General features: G+C 37.8%; 1 protein-coding gene across 4 annotated transcripts in view; it reads left to right on the plus strand.

Moving 5' to 3' along the window:
• The window catches only part of LOC122323511 (CUGBP Elav-like family member 3), a 46830-nt gene that overhangs the window by 18074 nt on the left and 6244 nt on the right, over positions 1-22512 (plus strand). For 3 of the 4 annotated variants that reach the window (XM_043217386.1, XM_043217387.1, XM_043217385.1), the window contains exons 2-11: positions 1823-1910; positions 3972-4235; positions 5833-6109; positions 6544-6626; positions 19181-19229; positions 19804-19929; positions 21097-21176; positions 21394-21537; positions 22197-22341; positions 22440-22512. The exon at positions 22440-22512 is cut by the window's right edge and continues 77 nt beyond it. In XM_043217386.1, the coding sequence (XP_043073321.1) occupies positions 5965-6109; positions 6544-6626; positions 19181-19229; positions 19804-19929; positions 21097-21176; positions 21394-21537; positions 22197-22341; positions 22440-22512 (845 nt within the window). In that variant the 5' untranslated portion in view covers positions 1823-1910; positions 3972-4235; positions 5833-5964. Of the gene's footprint in view, positions 1-1822; positions 1911-3971; positions 4236-5832; positions 6110-6543; positions 6627-19180; positions 19230-19803; positions 19930-21096; positions 21177-21393; positions 21538-22196; positions 22342-22439 lie in introns of those variants that run through there. The other variant, XM_043217384.1, reaches the window with a different exon arrangement.

Raw genomic sequence — 22512 nt, forward strand, 5'->3', positions numbered from 1 at the left:
TTTAAAGGGACCGTTTACCCAATAATGAGCGTTTTGCCATAATTTACCCACTCTCATGTTGTTGCAAACCTGTATGAGTAGTTTTCCTCTGTTGAACATTAATGAAGATGTTTTGAAGAATGTGGGTTAAATGCTTGAAGCCGCTGGCTTACGTAGAATGATTTTTTTTCTCTGCTAAATCAGTGGCTCTCACAAACTATTTGGTTGCCCACATTTTTCCAAATATCTTATGTGTTCAAAGAAGGTCATACAGGTTTGGAATGACTTATAGGTGAGTAAATGTTGGACGAACTATACCTTAAAGGTTGGCACCAGGGGTTTTCATATTCTTTTACCCTCTGAGGTTTATCCTTCAGGAACGCACCTGTTTTAGAGGTGTCATACGGTTGACCTCCTCAGTCTCTCATGGATTAATTACATGTAGAAACTATCAGTGACACATAACCTATATCTTGGAATGATCTTAAGATAATTAATAGTTTCCAGCTATACATATATGTATGGAGATATGGTGGGACTAACAAACACCTAATTTAGACCTAAGTTAGACTTCGCTTTAAATGAAAGTTGATCTTGAATGCACTTTAACAAATCCACTGTTTATTTTTACAGACTTAATGTGCGCACAAACAGACGTGATAATGGTAAAGCTGTCACACGTCCCTTAATGGTTTTAATAGCGTTTTATGCAGTATTATTGACACAAATCCTAAAATGTCCGCTGCATTCAAAAACAAAACCTGTCGCGCCTCATGAATATTCAAAGCTGTTTTGAATTTCTAACGTACTTCATAAAAATAGAGTTAACAGTGAAGCCCTCCAATATTAGAAAGTCAAATCAACTCTTATCGTCGTGTGTTTCAGTAAGACTTTATAGCTAAATAAATAATTAAATGTGTAAAATATTTTGTCGCGAAAAAATACCCCTCGAGTTCCTGAGCAGGAAAATAAGATCAAACTTAAATGTTTTATATTATTATTAGGCTGTCGTTATTATTATTATTACTATTATTTGTAACATGTATTTATAAGATTAACCGCCGTGTTGTTATAACACATTATGTATTACATTTTAATTAATCTAGGTAGTGTAGAGTCATGTTTTTTAATTACAGCAATCTAAATCTAAATCTTGCTGATAATGCTAAACCTGTGAAACTTTACAGCCTGCCCCGAAGCTGAGGTTTCCCAGTGATGATCTGGAGTTGATCAGCTCTCTATTTTACTTAACACCGCCTTATTTAAACAGTGTCGAGGGCCACGCCCCCTCACGCGACGAGCGCGTGCACGGTTCAGAACGGCGGAGTGTTTTTTAGCGCGTCATGCAAAACTTTCCACAGCAGCGTGTTCTGCGTGGGACGCCGTCCATCAAATTATCCGCCCTCGGCAAACACAGTTCATACTCTGGCAATGAGCTCGGTATCAAAACATGAACACTTCGCTCAAGTAACCAGTGTTTTTGTAGTTCTTTGCATTTAAAAGAATTTTCAGTCTTTGTGTGTGTGTGTGTGTGTGTGTGTGTGTGTGTGTGTGTGTGTGTATATATATATATATATATATATATATATATATATATATATATATATATACCATTTTAAAAGATACTAATGCATTTTAATATGTACTTTAAAGCACCATTAGGTTGTGTGTGTGTGTGTATATATATATATATATATATATATATATATATATATATATATATATATATATATATATATATATATATATATATCTACTCCCCCTTCTGTTACTTTTGTCTTGTTTTGGCCCATTTAACAGTTTGTTTTATTTTTCTCCCTCTGTCCATCCTGGATGTATGCAGATCTTCTGGTGAGGACTTTGTCTGCCCAGCAACAGAGTGCTTGAGGGGACGTCCAATGCCCTTGGATCCCATCCGCTTGCAAATCAAGGTAAGCAGTTGGACAAAACGCACTCAGCATGTGTTAATCTATTTATATTCGTAAGAACTGTAAGTCAGGCCGCAAGTGCGCCATGCAAAGCCAGCGGTACATTTTCCTGCGGTGAAATGCGCAAACTATTGTGTGTATCCTATTGTGCGTGCAATGGACAGAATATAATAGTAGTCTTAAACTTAGATTGTGTAATGGAGATTGACTGGATGATGTGCACCTACTGGTTAAACCTTTTATTTTCCTAAAGTTGTTTGAGGCCTTCAGGACAAATGCAATGCACATAGTAAAGTTAGAGCTCTGTCTCCCTCTGTTGGTACAAACCGAGCTGGAGCTTTATTGCTATAGGCAATTATCACAGGTCTCATGGGTTCGCTTGCTCTCTTGTTAGATGCATTTATTGTGGTTTCTGATGTTCTTGTAATGAATACGCAGACAACAGCGTGCCTACATATTATATAACATAGGAAAATGTAAATGATTTTTTTTTATATAGATGAGTAAGACCGTATAGGCCTAGTTTAGTGTCCAACCCAGAACTGACAAATCGGGTTATTGCTCAAAAGAATGCACAGCATAAAGGTCAGGGTATATCAGTAGGTGACCTTTATGCCAGTTCACTTGAAGCGAGGTGGATGCAGCCGATACAATATCACATTTCGCACCAAGCGAAGGCCTCGGTTTGCTTTATGCGAATGCATATGTATATATAAAAAAAGCTACTTTTGTTTTGGTTTATCGTCCGGGCGCCTTGGCTCTTGTTCAAGTGGCGTGCTGTGCATCTGGGAGCTTACACAGAATTGATCCTCCTGCATAATTGACACCGACTTTCACCACTGACGAGCTCTCAGTGCTTACAAACAGGCGATGCCAAAATAACCAGCAGATGTCGTCGTTAATTCAGCTGTCTGGTATAACCAGTTGAGTCATCTGTGATTTTAAGTGCGTGCTCTTGTGTACGTGAATGGATCGTGTTTTGGGTCATATTGAATTTGTGCTTACCTATTTATTCGTGCTAAAATGAGTTTATCAGAAAGACACGTTTTAATATAGATTTGGGGTCAAGAGTTAAAAATAAAACAGCACTGGCTGGATTTAGGGGCTCTTGGCAGATGGTTGACAATCCTAGTAAATGAACACAAGTACACTAGACTTTAATTTAGTTTACCCTAAAAGCCAGACTACCTCATATATAGGTTATTGAGCGTTTAACAGTCGCGGCTTGATGTCCCGGCGGATGCAAATCGAGCACACGGTTTTGTGATGCGATCTGTAATCTTTTTAAAGGTTCGTTTTATTTCATTTTATCGTCAAGTAATAGAGAATGAGTAAAAATGAAATGCCTGTCAGATAACGAAATCGCTCGACTGCATAGAGGGGGACATCGCGTAGTTTATGTGGGCGTTAATTTGCGAGAAAACATGATTTGGCTCAGCGTAGTTTCAGCACCGTGGCCAGAGCTCGACGAGAACAAAAGGCGGATTAGCGTCCTTGATATCAGGGACCGTCCAAATGTTACACGCAAACCTAAAAGACGAACACTCGAATAAAGAGCCGTAACCCTATTTATGTAGCTTATATTTCCTTTAAGACGTGTGTTTGTACTGTTTGTGTTCAACAGTGAAAATAAACTTTGGCATATTTTATGTTTATGAATCGTGGCTTTTTATTAAGGAATGTGTGATGTTATTATTCATATAACCTACTTTTTAATCATTCAAAATATGATTATTCCATCCTCTTTTTTTCCCGTTTATGTTTGATTTTTTTGCATACATATGGAAAATGCCTTCGTCAAGCTTGCATTCCTAAAACTAAATTAATCATCCTGTAATTATAGTACGGCGCTATATTCAGTTTAGTTATTATGATCTGCAGTAATTGTGAGAATATACGGATTTTAAAAAAACTGTCTCTCTTTTCATATATAAAGGTTTTTTTGAGCTATGCATGTAATGTAAAGCTGCAATAATTGCAAAACATTTTGTGTAGATGCTAAATCGACATATAAAGACGCGATTAGGAGAAAATCGTGACTAGATTTTATTTTTACCTCTATAGTATTACGGTGACGTGAAAGGGACAGCTGTTTCTATGTGACAGCACCCAATGGTTTTGCGGCTACGCTATGCGAGAGGAAAATTAAGACGCTCCCTTAAGCCGAGTAAGCATCACGGTTTCCACACCCCGAGGGAGGACAGGAGATGGACAGGAGGGGGACACCGGCTTTCGACGTCAAAAGCTACGGGTTATACGGAGTGTCAACACCGTGAATATAGGCTACAGCATTACAGCGCGTCTTCTTCACAGCCTCTGCATTAAAACGTGAGTGAAATCGACATTTAATGTGCATTTCTACTTGTATTGAATCAGACATGTATTCTAGTCAACAGGAGATATCCGAGAGGGCACAGAGAGACAAAAACCAAGACGATTCAAGGGTGACAGATGCACGGATTTAGTTAAATGCACAGTGGCTGGCGTTCGAGCCACCGGCTCTCCATCGCCTCTCTTTATCCGTGCACGTAGAATATCAGAGTATGTTCTACAACCAGCCAGAAAGACAGCAAATAAACAAACATCCCCTTGGGATTAACAAAGAGAGAGAGAGAGAGAGAGAGATAGCGAGAGAGAGGGAAGGAAACGAGAGCGAATTTCGCCTTTGCACAAACACCAGAGAGCTCGTAAAATTTGAATGAACTTCTTTTAGTGGCCTTTGATTTAAAGGCGTGAAGTTGCATGGATAGTTGCACGTTTTTGTTCTCTATCATGTATGTGCGTATGTGCAGTTGGTGTCGTGACAAAGAGCCACATACGCCTGAGCCTCCAGTGTGGATTAAACAAAGAAGCTATGGGGATATCCGTCAATATTTATATGCATTTCGTTTTATTGCGTTCACTTTTAATATGCTCTCCTGCCAGAGCTCGTAGCACAAGTTTCTTTGTTCTGCTATAGCATTTAAATCTTTTAAAATTAGATTGACTGATCACTCGTATTATATTACGTATCTTCAGGGACACTTTATTGTATTTTAAATTATGCAATCCATTAATTCAAACAGATCTTTTAGTGTGTATTCAAACATCTAAAATGTTAATTTTTGAATAAATATATATAGCCAAAGCAATCTGCGAAGCATTGTGTGATGTTGAAATGTCAAACAGTAAGCCTGGACTTTAATATAATCCTTATTATCCTCCATAATATCATGCATTTAATTCAGATTTATGACTTTGTTCCAACTTAGTTTATTAGATCATTTTAATATAGGGATGCCATTAACGGTATACTTTCACATGTAGCTTATGTGATCTTCCATTGTGTGAGAGTTTGCCATTCAAAATCGAGAATATATCGTGATTCTGGCAAGCTGAATGGCGATTGGAGCTCTTTCTCGGATTTATTTGCATATTAAATTGCAATTGGTCTGTGGTTCTTGCATCTAATTAAACGTGCCTTCAGATTGCGGAACAGAGCGTTTTGATTTTGATTCTCGGTGGCGGAAAAGGGGGTTAAGCACCACGGTTCAGAAAGTCAAAAAGGTCGAGGGCTAAAAAAAAAAAGTTATACATTTAAAAACATTTAGTAGGTTTAAGCCAATAAGCAAAACGCGCAAGAACAGAAATGAGTTGAGCTTGAGGAGGTAACCATAGCAACAGCTCGAGAGCACGTAGTCGCTGTCGTATTTTACATAAACAAAAACCTGTCACTTACGGCGATATACTTTTTACAGATAAACATTCGTTTTTTTTAGTTATATGTTAATGTTTGGCCTGCAGTGCGAATTACTAGTTTGACACGTTTTTTGGCCGCTGACCTTTTACAAGCACAAACCTTCTGAACGGAAGTTAGTATAAAGTGTTAGCGATGTTTTTAAATGTCTTGGTTTTAGCGTTATCTGTTTTTTTTAATTTTATTCAGAGTTGTCACGGTTCAACCCTTTCCGCCGGGACTCGTGTTTAACGCCGCGACTCTTCCTCCGCCGCTGAGCCGCTCTCCAGTGCTGAAACCCCGGGCGCAGCTGTCGCTCCGTCCCCTTAGGAAACTGTCCTAATGAAGGAGGCCGACGCCATCAAGCTCTTCATTGGCCAGATCCCGCGGAATCTGGAGGAGAAGGACCTGAAGCCCATCTTTGAGCAGTTTGGGAAGATCTATGAGCTTACGGTGATCAAGGACAAGTACACGGGAATGCACAAAGGTAATTAAACGAGATTGACGCGGCTCTATTGAACGGACAGTCTCAAGGGGAGATGGGAGACTAATGGTGCTAGATGAGCTTCCTTTTCATATCTTAAGAGAAACGTCTGCGTTAGCACATATAGTGAGGGTTTCTTCTTTTGACAGTGCTATGTATACTGCGTTTTAATGTGTACACCTTTAACCGTTAGTTTGCAGTAGTGTTCATTTCCTCCTATTTCACTTTGACTTGGCTTCCAAAAGTCTAGCGTCCGGGTCTATTCATAGAAAATGCATCTGCGGTGCGAAGACGAATTGTTCGACATTTTCCCATTTCTTAGTCACAGTTGTCATATCCTTTTATGTCGTCGAAACACATCTTGTTATTCATGGTCTGTCTAGGTCTGGTGCGTTTTTATTTTTACATCCCGCGTTGTATCCTTGCTCTTTCTTCAGGATGTGCGTTCTTGACGTACTGCGCGAGGGAGTCAGCCCTGAAGGCCCAGAATGCACTGCACGAGCAGAAGACACTGCCGGGGGTGAGTTGTCGCTGTTAATAATGTGAACTGGCTGTATAAAAAATAGATTTATTTAAGCCAGACAAACCATTTGCCTATATATAGCAGCCTACGTATAGAATAAATCTTTTATCATAAAGGCTGAGGAACATGAAGTCATTTCTAAAAGTGGAAACAACACATTATATGGTTCAGGAGACGGGATCTGTGAAAATCTATGTTGACTGAACAGACTTTAATTAGGTATGTAGGAGGGCACAATCCTTGAAGGCATCCGCGATCGTGTCGCTCTCAGAAGTCGTTGATTAGCTGTTAGGCCATCTGCCGTGCCAGCGCCGTGACGGGCAACCTGTAAATTCAGAAACCTCCGATCCCTTCATCTTTTTAATGCTTTTTTACGTTTTCCGTGCGTAAATTACCTACTTTTTCAGATTTGCCAGATGTACGAGATCATTACGAGCGGCGTTGCGAGTCGAATGCGCTTGACGTCAACATATGAAACTCGAGGATGAGATCATACGCTCTGTTTTGTGATTTACGGGCAGGAACCAAAGGCATAGTCCTTCTAAGGAATGACAGATCTGCCTTAATTTATGCCAAACCTCCGCGACTTCTGCGGAACACAAAAAAAAAGATATTTTGAAGAATGTTGCAATCTCATTCGTTTCCATTGTATTTGTTGCTCGTACAATGGGAACCGAAGCTGGAACATTCTTCGTTCTTCTTTTGTGGTCCACAAATTAAAAAAAAGTCATGCCAGTTTGGAACGACATTAGGGTGAGTAAAGATGACCGTATTTTCGTTATTGGGTGGAATGCCCCTTTAATACAACTATACACTCAGTGCTCACGTGATAATGTTTTATTTTTTTTTCCTGTTGATTAGACTCGGAGCAAGCAAACCCACAGGGAATCTTTTGCTTCCCTTCAAATTCTATTTAAGCGAGTTTAATTTGCGCTAGAGGAAGCTGCGTGTCGTAAAAGATGAGGCACGATGTGGACTGAGCGGCCAAACAGAAGCTTCTGGTGCTTCTGAACAGACTCTGAGCCAACTGTGATCCCACCAGACGTAGGCTAATGAAGGGATATATGGCTTTATTGCTCCGTATGTCACATCACATAACATCGAAAGCTGGCTCAGTAGTGTTAGAAGAAGATGAAATTAAATCAAAGTGTGAGCAAAGTAAACCTTGTTCTGCCTTGGTTTTAGGGAATCGATGTTTGTGAGCATCTGTTTAGGTTGTTTTTCCTTATGGCGAGTGGCGTTATGCGCATGTGTGCTCGTGAGTAACTCCAGAACAAATCCCATTATTAGCATGACAGTAGTCTGACCTTTGCCGACCTCTCCAGGCGCAGATCAGCGGGTTTCCCCTGGCTTTAAATCCTCTCTCCTCCTTCTCTATCCCTCCATCCTTCTATTAGTCTACCCCCTCACCTAAGCCTGGTAAGACGGTGTTCAAACCTCCCCCATGAGGTACGACGGGAACCGCATTATTAAGAACAACAGCCCCCCTCTCCTAGAGAGAAATCTCTCTTCCTCTTTCTCAGTCTCTCTCTTTCTTTCTTTCTTTTTCACACACACGCAGACAGCCCAGCTGTGTGGCATTATTACCAGCTCATGGCACCTGCCATTCAGAACAGGCCCGGCCCCCAGCCTGTCAATCATAGTGAATCGCTCCAGCAACGCTGCGTGATGTGTGTTTAGAGTGCGTGTGCGAGTGAGATAGGAATTGTAACCAAGATGAGGGGAGAAAGACAGATAAGATAAGGCAGAAATTGGCTTGGAACCTTCATTTCTCACCTTTTCTTTTTTTTTTTCCTCCCTCAGGCTTTGTTCACACTACTACCAATTCAGATTTGTTTTTTGGATTTTTCAGCATGTGCATTGTCATTTTGCAAGTGATGAAAACATAACCGCTTGTTCAAATATAGTAAGAAAAAGGATAGTTCACCCAAAAACTACAATTGTGTTATCATCTACACACTCTTGTGTTATTCCAAACCTTTCTTCTGCAAAGCACAAAAGATATTTTAAACTGTCTCTAGGATTTTTGGAAGTTAATGATTTCAATTAGTGTTATTTTACTGTTATTTATTGTCGTATTTATAATATTTTTTTTTTTTTGTTGAGATTTTATTTTTATTTAAACATTTTTTTGTGATTTTTGTTATGTGTTTGTCATTTTTTTAAATGTAAAATATTAATATTAAGGTGTAATTTATTTGTTTTTTTATTTAATTATTTACCAAGTCAACATTTTTTGATTAATTTTATTAACTTCATTTCAGTTTACAAAACGGATCTGTAATAGCTTTAATTTTAGTTTTAGTTTTAGTTTTCAAATGCTCGCAACTCTCTTCAAAACATCTTTTTGTGTATAAATTGAATTCAAAAAATACAAATGTTTTTGGGATTTCGTAAAAATCATATACCATGCAGTTTTTAGGCTTCTTTATTATTTGGGTGAGGAAAAAAGCCTAATGCTCTAAGTTTTGCCAACGTTGAAACTCTGAATAAAAGATCAACTGAGAGCAGTGAATTGAATGGAGAGGTAAAGGAAGACAAGGGAGGAGGGGTTGAACAGATGGCATGGCTGGTGTGGCACCTGGCCTTATGTTTAATTTCAGGTGAGAGGTACGCAGTGATTGTAGACAGAGGAGGAGAATGGAGACCTGGAGTCCTCTTTCTGGTTTCCAATCCCATGCTCTCTTCATCCTCCCCCTCTTATCTTTCCCATCTCTCCTATCTCTCCCTCTCTGCCTGTCGTTGCCATCCCAACGTGTTTGCTTAACTCTGTTTATCACATGGCCCCACTTTCAGGGGCACAACAAAGCGCCGGGCATCTTCCAAGACACTTCAGTTGCACACGCATTCGTTTGCGCTTTTAAATCAGGCACAGAATTCACACACTCACACACACACACCCTCGACCTCTAGTTTCCTCTATACATCCATTGGCCACGTATCAAATCACATTCCCTTTGGCCTTCCCTTAAACAGCAGATAGTGCACTACAGGACTAAAATACTGGATGAATGTGAAACGCAGTTATTGCGTTGGCGATTTATGGCAAAATGTGACTCAGCTGGATCCTATCTAACTTCAATTAAGATAAATATCAGTTTCTACATTGAGTTTTTATGTGGTTCGAGTTGTTTTATTTTTCCGTTTCAGAAACAACTTCACTCTTGCTCCTGCCTCAGCCGTAAAAATCGCGAAAAGAAAGCAAAACGCAGAAGATGAGCAGGACGGACCAGATAGCTTCTGTTTGCACTATTAATGTTGTTTTTGCTATTATAATTTTGATTCAAAGAATTGAATTACACCCGATTTCTACCGAACCAGCGTTCCCGTTGTTATGTTAGCAAAATGGTAGTTAAACATCTATCTGTGATGTGTGTGCGCACACATTTTGGCATTTTCGAGTTGTTGTGCGTCTGAACGCGTGTTTAAAAGAGCGTCTGTTGTGCCTTTGTTGTGGGGAAGGGGAGGGCAGGTGTTATCAGAGAGGGGGATGGAGTGTGTGAGAGTGAATGTCTGGATGTTTGTTTGTAGTTTAGTACAATGCGCTCATTCCGATTTCGGTCGTAGCATGTTTAGTGGGCCCCGGAAAGTCACATAAGATCAGATTGATAGTTGTATGCATTAAAAATATGTGTCACGGTATGCTACGTCTCACTTTAACCAATGTGTTCCTATGAAACTGTACATGTGCGAAAAGTGCTTCGATAAAAAAACCCAAGTGGGTTATGTGTGAAAAAGCATACGCGAACTCATACGTGTACTTTTTATGCGAATAAAAGCCAAACGTTCGTATCAGACTAACGCGAACCGACTCGTCAAATGCGGAATCGCGCATGTTTCCTTTCCAGAGCTGCGCGATTAAGTATATTTGACTTAGTGTCAGTGTCTATACTCACATCCAGACAGGATGAGTCCATTGTTCGGATGAATTGAAGGGTTACAGGGTTCGAGAGCGCAAAAGAGGGAGAGAGGTGAAAGTAGGTCTAATTAAAGAGAAATTGGACGGATATGTGAAAAGGGGGAAAGATTGGGAGGGGGTGAATTGGGGGAAGGGGGAAATGAAAGAAAATTTGACATAATGAGCCACGGGTGGTGGGGGGGAGGGGCCACTGTTGAAAGGGGAGGGCGGCGGACGTCCACGAGCTTAAAGACAGACATCTGCTAGCAAGAGTGTGTGCGCGCGCGCATGTGTGTGGCCTTTGATGATTACACACTCTGTGAGAGCAGAACTTAATCTGACGGACATCTATCCACTGTGCAAAGCAGATTTTTTCACACCATCCAGACACAAACTAGCTAATGGCCATTTTCTACTTTTGGCTGAAAATATTAGCTGCCCCTTTTCATCCCGTTTATGTTTGCGGTGGTGTTCAGATGCTCAGACATTAGTTATAATAAAGTCACGAACAACAGATCCTCTTGGGTCCATCCTACTTCCTCTCTTGATTCGGTTGGTTTTGTCGTCTGCAACAAATCATGCAATCTTAAGAGCTTGTTTGCAGGTGGTAATCTGTCTTCTTTCTGAATGTGTCCCAGATCAATATTGTTGCTCAGGAAAACCCATAAAGGCACTAAATGATGAATATGGCATTTGCAGATTTTATTATGAGTTATAAGGCCGTATCGAATTTTCAATTCGAAGTGCCCATGACAATTTTTTGAAACATAAATAATATTCTATACCTGTTTTTACAAGGCAAGTTGTGTTTCAAATGAAGAATATTCATTCTTTAAGAATATTATTTGTTAAACAATTACCACATAAATGAACGTCTGTCCCTTAGCTTTCCTTTTAAAAGTGCACAACTATCTATACTATAATTTTCTTTATTTATTCATTTGCTAAGGACCGATTCTCACTATTAACTAGTTACTTATCAGCATGTCTATTATTAACATATTTATTGTTTATTATTAATTATAAAACACATATTCTGCATAACCATGTTCTACATCCTTAATCCTACCAATACCTAAACTTAACAACTATCTTCTAACTATTAATAAACAACAAATAAGTCGTTTGAGGCTAAATTCATAGTAAATGGTTTGTTAATAGCAAGAATTGGACCTTAAAATAAAGAAACTCCAAATATATTCAAATATGCTAGCTAGCTGACTTATTTTCTCAGAACTGCGAGATATAAAGTCACAGTTGCAAATTATAAAGTCTGAATTATAAGATATAAACTGCAATATCAGTCTTTTTTCCGCTCAAAATTTGTGTTTATATCATGCAATTCCAAATCTTTTCCACTTTATATTGCGCTCTTCTAACTTTATAACTTGCAATTGCGACTTTATATATCACTAAATTTCAAATCTGTATCACGCAATTCTGAAAAAAAGGCAGAATTGTGTGAGAAATACTCGCAATAACCTTTTGTTAATTTTTTATTCAGTGCCAGAAACGGGCTCCCATAGTATTTACTTTATGAAACGAGTGTTGAAATCCATTGCTCCCCTCATCCACTTGGCATTTGGTTCCAGTAGACAAAAATAAAAGTAGCACCCCCATCTCAAACAATAGGACCGCATCACCAGTATTGACGGCATGTTCAGGGTGTTAGATATCAGCGGTATTGCAAGCAATCGCTCATATGAGGTCTGTTTGCTTGGCAAAAGTGAGTTTGTTTGAATGTGCTACATTCAGAATTTGATATGCATATTGAGTTAGCAAGCCCAACCAATGCACATCTCTGTTTCTCGCCATTTTCACACGTACCCCCTCTGTCCATCTTTCACTGTTTAAGCAGGCATTGACGCTGACAGTTTAAAGTCTGTGTTACCATTTTAATTGCTTGAGGTCTAGTGATTGACACATTTGAAACGCACTATAATTGATTAGAGTATATTGATTATTTGTAGAATAAAGATTTCAGGAGCTTTAATTGTCCAGGGAAGACGGTGTTACATTGTTTAAGAATAATGGATGTGACATTTCAAGCAGTATTACATGCTATTTAAAGGACTTTTTCTAAATCTTATAAAATTGTCATACATGCAGTATCGATGACCTCTTAATAATTAATAATAAAGGAATATTTGTATTCCTTGCTATTTCTTAATAAGACAGCAAATAAGGTACGTTTAAATTAAATGGTGACATACATTGCACCTAAAATGTACATTTATACATTTAAGGTATGCTTAATGTGGATTTTTTTTAGCTGTTCTTTAAGTGTTCATGTTAAATGCAAGATGTTGTGTTTGCGTATAAAAATCAGAGAATGACGTGTTGAATGTGAATGAAACTGTTGTAACTGTTACAAAATGGGAGATGGATAGAACGGCAGAAAGAATAAGCCAGAAAAAAGGAGATTGGAAAGAAAGCGAGTGGAATATATTGGGGGTGGGGTGGCGTGCAGGTTGATTACGGTCGCAGGTCCTGTTGCCAGGAGACGGCTGGGACAAGGGATGCTGGGTTGCTAGGGAACCAGCTCAATGCGATGGCCAGCATTGCATGATGGGTACAGAGGCAAGATTGAGAATAGTCTTTGTGTAGATACACACCTAATTTAACATCTGCCACACACACACACACACACACACACACACACACAACAGTCGCAAGAGAGATCCTCTTGAGCTTGAGTGCAAATCACACACACAGTCATTCTTTCCATGCACAGAGAAACTTAGGGGATATGAACAAACAGCATGCCTTGCAGGCATTTAGTGTGTGCGTGAATGAGTGAACGTGAATTGTGAGCTGATTTTTAGGCTCTTATGAGTCACCGGATTTCAGAATTTTGTGTGAATGGAAACGGCAGTTTGGGTGTGCCTTCGTAGTTTGTTTCAGGTATATAAGCATAGGTATTTTACAGGTCAAACGTGATGATATTTATATGTCTGAGGCAATACATGGAGGGTGGCGGCAGAGTAAATGTCAGTTGATTGAATAATCTATGGATTTAATATCCTATAATCCCACTGAAATCCCTGGCCTCAGATCAAGGCGGAGATTAAGTGTGTGTGCTCATCATGTCATTGGAGTGTTTTTGCTGGCAGACGAGCACAGTGGCGGTTACGACCAGTGTTTCTGATGGCATGTATGGAGAGATATTAATATTTTGTGTAAAATTGCATTTTCCTTCTGCAAAACAGTTCGTTTCCTCGAACAGGATTACGTTTATTTGTGTACAGATGTGTTTTGCAATATTCCAAGCACACATTTGTTCAGTCTCAGTTGTTCACTTTTATGTAAGGATTTACTTGATTAAAATGCACTTATTTTTTAAATGTCAGTGGTGCTACTGCTATATAAAAACACCAGCTGGACATTTATGGAAAGTGTGAGATGTATGTCCTCGTGTTTGAAGGTAGGAGCTCATGATTTTCTTGATGCGGAAAACGCAGATGAAATTGCGGAATGCAGTTATAAAAATGGATTTTGGATGGATGCACCAAAAGTAGGTCAGAAAACTTAAAATGCAATATGGAATAGTACCCGTAAAATATGCCGTAAAAATACTATTTAAGTACGAATCTGCATGTTCTGTGCATCTCTGTGTGAATGAATGACGCAAACTTTACTTTATAAGGAATTAAAAAATACACAACATTATTATTATTATTTTTTTTTTTTTTTTTGCCATTATTTATAAATGTTATTGTTTTATAATTCATTTTCATTAAAAATACAGTACTTTTTTTTTTTTTTTTTTTACAAAGGGTCGTTTTGAATTATTGGTGTCGTCTTTATTTTTTTTTAATTAAAGAAATAAATTATTTTAAATAACAATGATTCATTAAATTGATCAAAAGTGACAGTAATACATTTTCATAGTTACAAAGTGTTTATTTAAAAATAAATGCTGTTTTATAGAACATTGGTAATAATAAATGTTAGTTAAACACCAAGATATTAGAATGATTTCTGTTCAGTGTAATAATGCTGAAAATTTGGCTTTGCCAACTCATTAATAAATTAGTTTTTTTTTGAAGTAAGAAATATATTCAAGTAGAAAACAGTTTTTAGAAATTGTAATAATATTTTACAATAGCAATTTGAGAATGCTATGTCATCTGTAGAGGACACCAGGACTTTGACATGAAAATGCAAAAAAGATTTTTTTATTAATCATTAAATCATTTTTTTAATTTTTAGATTTCTGGATTTTTTATAACAAACTTAGTATAAGGATGACTATCAATTATGTTATAGAATATATAACAAAATGATTTTATATACCATTTTGCTTTATGTGTGTAAAAATTCCATAACCTGGTTTTCTCAATAAACACAATGTTATCTATACACTGTATCTAATTTGCATGTTAATGTTCTGTTGGGACAGCATGTTGAAAAAAGAAGTGTAATAATGGGAGCAGTAATTGGCCAGAATGAGTCCTTTAATCATTAGTGTGGTTATGAGGAGTCTCTGGGTTCGGTTGTCTTTTTGATTTCCATGTTTATGGAAGCCAACAGGTTTCTTTCGCTTAGCCTAGATGATGGAGAGTCTGCACTGTCTCTGTTGCTTTGGCAACCACAGCAGTTACACCCGCTACTTTAGTCTCTCCGTTCTCATAAATACATTCTCAAAGACTCACTTTTCATGCATTTCGATCCTTCCGTCGCCCTCTGTCTCACTTGTTTTTTTCCCCCATCACTACCTTCCCCTCCCCTTGTCGTCCAGGGCAACCTTGTTTACCTGCTGGGTAGCTCGTCTCACCGTTGTCATGGTGACACAGGGTTGGTTGCCGTGCCGACCTGAAGTGGCAGTGCCACGACTCTCTCTCTCTCTCTCTGTCTCTCTTTCTTGTCTCTTCCCGTCTCTCTCGTCCCTTTGTACCTTTTTCTCCTCACCCTTTTCTTTTTGTTCTCTGCCGCTGTCTCTGTTTTTCCTTTCTGTAATCCTTGAAGCTCCGTGACTCATCACAGTGCAAGGAAAGATATGAATAAAGCTCCTCATGTGAAGCCTGTACCGCCCAGTGTATCAGAACAGAAGTGATGCTTTCCAGTATTTTTTAGTTTGATCTGCCACCTTCCTGTTGATGCATGCATGTTAAATGAGAGCTGTTCCTTTGTCTCAACCTTGATGTGAGTTGGCTCCTTTCCGAAAATGAAACTAAAATGGCACAGTCATTAACCTAATCCATTTTGCTGACCATTTCAAAGTGCTTGTGCAGTCAACAGTTGGCCAGCAACCTGCTGTGTGTTGTACACTCTCGAAAATAAAGGTTAAAACGAGGTTATACCCTTGTGTCATAGAAGAACCTTTGCATGTATAACTGGAAAGGCTTTATTTTCTTTCTCTTTTAATGGATATGTATTATCACAAATATTCTGCACCATCACATGCACCTTTTGACATAACTATTCGCGGTACAGCGGGAAAAAAACGACTCAAATAGCTTTTTCTTTAAATTAATTCAATTATATTTAAACATTTCCTTAGGATTTCCCTAGGCCCTTTTTACATTACTATAAGTTTAAAAATAACTTTAAATTAAAATTAAATTGCACATTTTTTTAAATTAACTACGAAATTATTATAACAATTTCTATTTATTGTTAAATGTATTTATTTATATGTAAATATGTATATTACACAGTTGCTGTCATAACAGAGTTATATAAACATACATTAAATATAAAATGAATACCAAATACGAGTATGTTGTCTAATATTTGGTGAAATGCTCTTCTCTAGACTTCATTTCTCTAGTGAACTAATGAGCTGTAGACATTGATGACTTGCCGGAGGTAAATGAAACGCTATGTGACGTTCTGTTTACAAGCTGTTTTACTGATGTCTTTCTGCAGTTAAAACACTGACTGAGTGATGACGTTGTTGTTTATTTCGCTGATTTTAATAGAAAAGTCCACCAAAAAAGGCAAATTCTGTCATCATTTACTCAACGTTAATGTCGGAGTATCCTAGTGTATTTTTATTCCGCATCTGAAGACATATTTGTTATATTATTCTAGTTTTTTTTTACTCCGCTTCAAATCTTAACTTTATACACTAGCATTCAAAGGTTTGGGGTTGGTCTTTGTAACTTATGCAGCAAAGCTGTAATTTTAAAGATTTTATATAAATGTTAAAATGTGGAAATTGTGAACATTGTATTTGAGCATTCTTTGACGATTACATTTTTTTTCATTGTAAAACGGCATAATGCAACATTATAAATGCCTTTACTGTAATCTTTAGACAATAACATGCATCCTTCCTGAATATAACTCTTACTGACACAAACCTTTGATCAGTAGCTTATATATGACACATTAATGACATCAAATGTCATTGTTTCCATTGACCCATATTTGAATGTACATTAACTCCAGTCTATTTAACAAGATTTTCAGCAAATAACGGCTTGAATTTTGGGGGACCAAGAAAAGAGTTCTTGTCTCACAGTTACGGAAGAACCATTAAACGACCTTGTGTACGAACTAAATCGTGAACAGCTGCCCTCAATACAATGCTAAAATGCCCTCAAAAGTTACCCCCCCCATATGCCGGTGTTTTCTGAAGATAAACAAAGCAATTTGGGCAAATCAGATTTAAGCGCTGCAAAACAAGCTCTTACAGCTGAGATCAGATTAGTAATCACCAGAGGGAGTTACACTAGGAAAGCAAAAGAACTGATCCAGAACAGACGTATAGTGGGTGTTGGAGATCTTTACAGTGCTTTACATTACTGCAGCAATCAATGAGACCTGCTTCATTAGTCATCCTGATAAATGCCCTTCTGTTTGTGTCCTTCTCTGTGAGTCGTGTAATATATTTTTGGCGTGCTGTGAAATAGTGAAAGTCATTATGTATGGTTTATACTGCTGTGTATGTGTGTGTGAGTGATTGCGAGCGAGTGCCTGATCAATACGCACCCCAGATGAGCGATCGCCGCTGGTCGGATAAAACCAAGCGATCTGAATTGGGCCGAAATGTCACCTGCTGCATAATTAACGCCTTTATGTTGATTTGAGCAATTTAGCTCACAGCTTCTCTCCTTGCCTCTCATCTGCTCCTTTACTAATTGTATTTATTTAAATTAGAGCTGCGGTGATTGAACAATTCCACATAGAATTGCGAAATCATTTGAATTACAATACTAATACTATCTACTGTTCATGCTAATTCATATTTTCTTTTCATTTTTATGGTGAAAAAAAAGTCCTAACAATCAATTAGTGTTTGTTTTTAGAGACTAATATGGACTTAATAGTTTGCTGTCAGATCTCTTTTACAGTTTAGCGTTGTAGCAATTGTGATATATATATATATATATATATATATATATATATATATATATATATATATATATATATATATATATACAGTTCACTAAGGCTGTATTTATTTAATCCTAAATAGTCTAATCTGTAATGTGAAAAATAAATGTCAAATTAAAATGTAATTTATTCCTGTGATGGCAAAGCTGATTTTGTACCAAACGCTTTTCAGCAATCTTTGACAAATAGAACAGTAAAGAAAAACCGCATCAAATTAAAATACAATGTTTTGTAAGATGCCTTTTTTATTAATTTAACGTGTCCATGATGAATAAATATTTTAATTTCTTTAAAAAAACACAAACACTTCTTTATTAGTATGGTATTCTTTATTAGTATAGTGCTTTATTGTTTAATTTGTGGAAGTAAGAAGAGCATTCAATAACTGCATTTATTAATTTCCTAATTTGTTTTGTAGTTAAAGTGTAAACCTAAAAATAAAAAAAATCTGTATTCGTAACAAAAGAATGTACACATATTTTCAATATACATTCTAGGAAAGCAATTTTCACTTTTTAAGTAATTTTGCTCAAGTAAATTGATCGCGTTTTAATATTTTGACCAAAAACAAGACAAATATTACTGAAGAATTGTGTATTTTAATATAATACTGTCAAATGGCATTTTCCCCACCAAACCTTGTTTGTGTTTGTTTATATATTCTTTTTCATTGATTTATTTCCCCCTTTCCCTTCTCCTTTACTCTCTCTCCCTCTTTCCATTTTCATGTTTCTTTTCCCTCTGATATCACCATCCCTCTTCTCTTTTCCTCGGTGCCTCTTTCTCTCTTCTGTTTCACAAACCCAGAATCTCTCACCATTTTAATCTGCCGTGCGTCTGTAATCCAGATTAGCCAGCGAGCGTGCTTAATCCCATCACTTCCCCAATCCCGCGTGGGTGTGTGCTTTTCCTGGTGCCCGAGAGAGAGAGAGAGAGAGAGAGAGAGAGAGAGAGAGAGAGAGAGGAGCAGGATTAGGTGTGATGGAGAGAGAAAGAGCATAAAACTGATTCTTGATGAGAGATAAAAGTGGGCGAGAGAGAGATGGCGATTAGGCCTCAAATAGAGGCAAACAAGTACAAAGGCTACATGGAGAGAGCAGAGAGCAGAGATAAAGGAACAGAAGCCAAGCCAGTGCGGAGATTTTTCTTTTAACTCGGAAATATTGAGGCAGATGGGCAGGTCATGAGATCCACATCATGCACATACATTCATGATGCTCTGCAATAAAAGCACACACAAACACGGGAGGAAATGAAAGAGCTGGATTATAAAGTGCTGTTGGTCATGTGATCATGTGCTCTGTTTCAGATGAACCGCCCCATTCAAGTCAAGCCAGCAGACAGTGAGGGAAGAGGAGGTATAACACACGCACACACACACACACACACACACCACACATTTGGCTGTCTATTTATCGTATATGTACATATATGTTTGATATACTTGATCATTTTTTTTACCTTTGAGAATGTTATCAAAGACAAACCCTCACTTAAGAGGATAGTTTTCAAAGTAAACACGTGCACACACACTTCATACTGTGTATTACAAATACCAAAATGTATTAATAATTCAAGAAATCAACATTTTAAACCCATTAAATGGGTGTGGAATGAGTACAAACTGAATTAATCATCTCTTATTGGATGAAAACAGCAACACGGGCCAAAAATACAATGCAAATGGCTCTTTCATCTTTATTCTGCACAAAACATGAGCTAGTGCCATTGTGTTGCTCTGCAAGTGACGGTCCTGTGGGTCCCTCTAGTGGCCTTTCGTGTTATCTCACCATGAACCTTACACTAACACAGAGTGACAAATATTGTATGCGATGATTTGATAGTTATTACCACTTAAGGATGATACATGATCTCACAAAGCCGTTTCTCTAATATATGTATACTTATCATGATCTATCTTTCTGTGTGTAGACAGGAAGCTGTTTGTGGGGATGTTGGGGAAACAGCTGTCAGACACCGATGTCAGAAAAATGTTTGAACCTTTTGGGAGTATAGAGGAGTGCACGGTACTCAGAGGGCCTGATGGAGCCAGCAAAGGTGTGCAAACCACATTTAAATACTCTGTGTTTTCCCCTCAAGAATGATTTTGCTTTGTAATTTAATAGATGGTTAATAATAATAATGAATAATAAAAATATTTCTATTTTTAGATGCACGTATATATGTTTAGATGTATTAATAATAAACATTATCATTATTATTTATTATTATTATTTAGAATAATCGCTTGATTTAATATTTTAAATAATAATTCATAATGTTCTATTTAAATATACAAAATAAAAATAGTAAAGCATAATTCCTATTATTTATTCATTAGCATTTTTAGTATATTTCTGTCCGTTTTTCAACTATGCTCACTTCATATTCTTTTAATAAATCCTATTTTTCACATGATGATTTTTAAAATCTTTTTATAATTTAATTCTTATTTTATAATAATTTAGCATTTATTTTTGTGAATGAAGTAGTGGAGTGTTCTATTTATTGAATCCTTTTTTTTTTCACACACATTTTTGTAAATTGTTTGTAAAATCCATTTTTATAATTGAATATTTATTTAATAATTAAAAATCAATATTTACCCATTATTCTTAGTTTTTTTTTGCATTTCTTCTTAAGAACAGATGGAGTGGAGTTTCTGTCTGTGTTCAATTGCGTTCCCTTACAAAAATATTTTTTTCATTTTCAAAGCACTGATTGCAAATTAACCATAAATCGTTGGAAATAAATTGTTCAAGCAAGGCTTTGCAGTTGTCTTTGACTGGAAGGCTCTTTCAGTAAGATTGCAGGTCGTAAAGCACATCTGTAGTAATACAGCACTAGTACGGTTGCACCAGTGTGTTCACTCATGCACGTGTATGTTGGCTAATGAATGATAGTCCGTTCGGCACAGGCTGTGATTTATAACGTGATGGATGTGTGTGTTCTGGGTAATTACGTGCGTGTGTGAATGGAACAGATGCACCTGCTGTAGTAAATCATTAACTGTTTCACCCCCCCCCACCATATATACAGACATAGGCTTCGGGAAATCATGTGGGCATTTGTACCAACCTCAGCTTGTTGGATTTCATTTGATTTGTTTAATTGGATGTTCAAATACTCCCACTTGATGATGCATTGTTCTAGACTATTAAATGTCAGCCTAATGCGTTTGCCACATCGCTCCGGCTCCGTCTAATGATGTGTTGTGTGTTTCAGGTTGTGCATTTGTAAAATACCAGAGTAATGCAGAAGCGCAGGCGGCCATTAGCGCTCTACATGGCAGCCGCACTCTCCCGGTTAGTGTTCCCTTCACGGTCGCATTCAGGATTCCTCCCACAGTCACACCTACAAGCATAACACAACACACTAGCGCATTGTTTAGATATTCATACTTACTCACTGAAGCCTTTGTGCTCCGTTTTAACATCACCCACTGCATATTTTAACTCAAGACTTCTCGGTTGCTTTTTATTTGATGTTGTCTGTGAATGACGTTTGTCTTTATCCCTTCAGGGTGCATCTTCTAGTCTGGTGGTGAAGTTCGCAGATACAGAGAAGGAGAGAGGAATCAGGCGTATGCAGCAGGTGGCCTCCCAGCTGGGTGTCATTAGTCCCATGAGTCTACACCTGGGCGCCTACAACGCCTACACACAGGCAGTGAGCACTAACACCACACAAGAATATATTTACACTACTGTTCTAACGTTTGGAGTCGGAAATGAGTGCTTGTAAAGATTTGTACATTATTACAGAAGATGTCTAGTTTAATTTTAAATATAAAAGAATCCTCGAAAATTTTCTGCAGAATGTAAAATGTCTTTAACGTCGATATCTTGATCAGCATAATAGCGCAAAATGACTGGAGACTGGACTAATGATGCTGAGAATTCAGCTTTGTATCAGAGGAATAAATGACATTTTAAAATATGTGACCCTGGACCACAAAACTAGTTCTAAATTGCTGGGGTATATTTGTAACAGTAGCCAAAAATACATTATATGGGACATAATCATCAAAATTTTTTATGCCAAAATTAAAGATCATGTTCCATTTCGTAAATTTCCTACCACAGGTATATTAAAGTTTACAGAAAATACATTCGGATGAAATTGAATTGGGATTATAGCAATAACTGGAAGCTGCATTAGGTTCGGTACCAGAAATACTTTCATAATTACTTTCCATTCCACAAACAGGAAGTTCTAATTCAAATGGCATTGACTTAATAATCTCTGTACAACCCCTACACATGCTTGATGTGTCTCAGTCCTGTTGTCCATAGCTTTGGATTCACTCCTTGTCTTGTCCCATCCAGCTCGTCCAGCAGCAGGCCTTGGTGGCCCAGTCTGCATATCTGTCTCCCGTCGCGACGGTGGCTGCGGTGCAGATGCAGCAGTTGGCTGCTCTCAATCCCAGCAGCATCATAGCCACACCCATTGCCTCAATCACACCCTCCTCAGGTAAATGACACTGTGCTACAAAAGCGGTTATACTTAGTATTCTCTTTCCAGGAGTTGTTGGTTTCATTCAGGATTTTGTAATTGTCGTTCTGCTGTAGGTACGAGCACTCCTCCAGCCATTGCTGCCACACCTGTGCCTGCTCTGCCTCCACCAATCGCAGTCAACAGTTA

The sequence above is a fragment of the Puntigrus tetrazona genome, chromosome 19 (genome assembly GCF_018831695.1).
Source record: "Puntigrus tetrazona isolate hp1 chromosome 19, ASM1883169v1, whole genome shotgun sequence".
In the NCBI taxonomy this organism is placed as follows: Eukaryota; Metazoa; Chordata; class Actinopteri; order Cypriniformes; family Cyprinidae; genus Puntigrus; species Puntigrus tetrazona.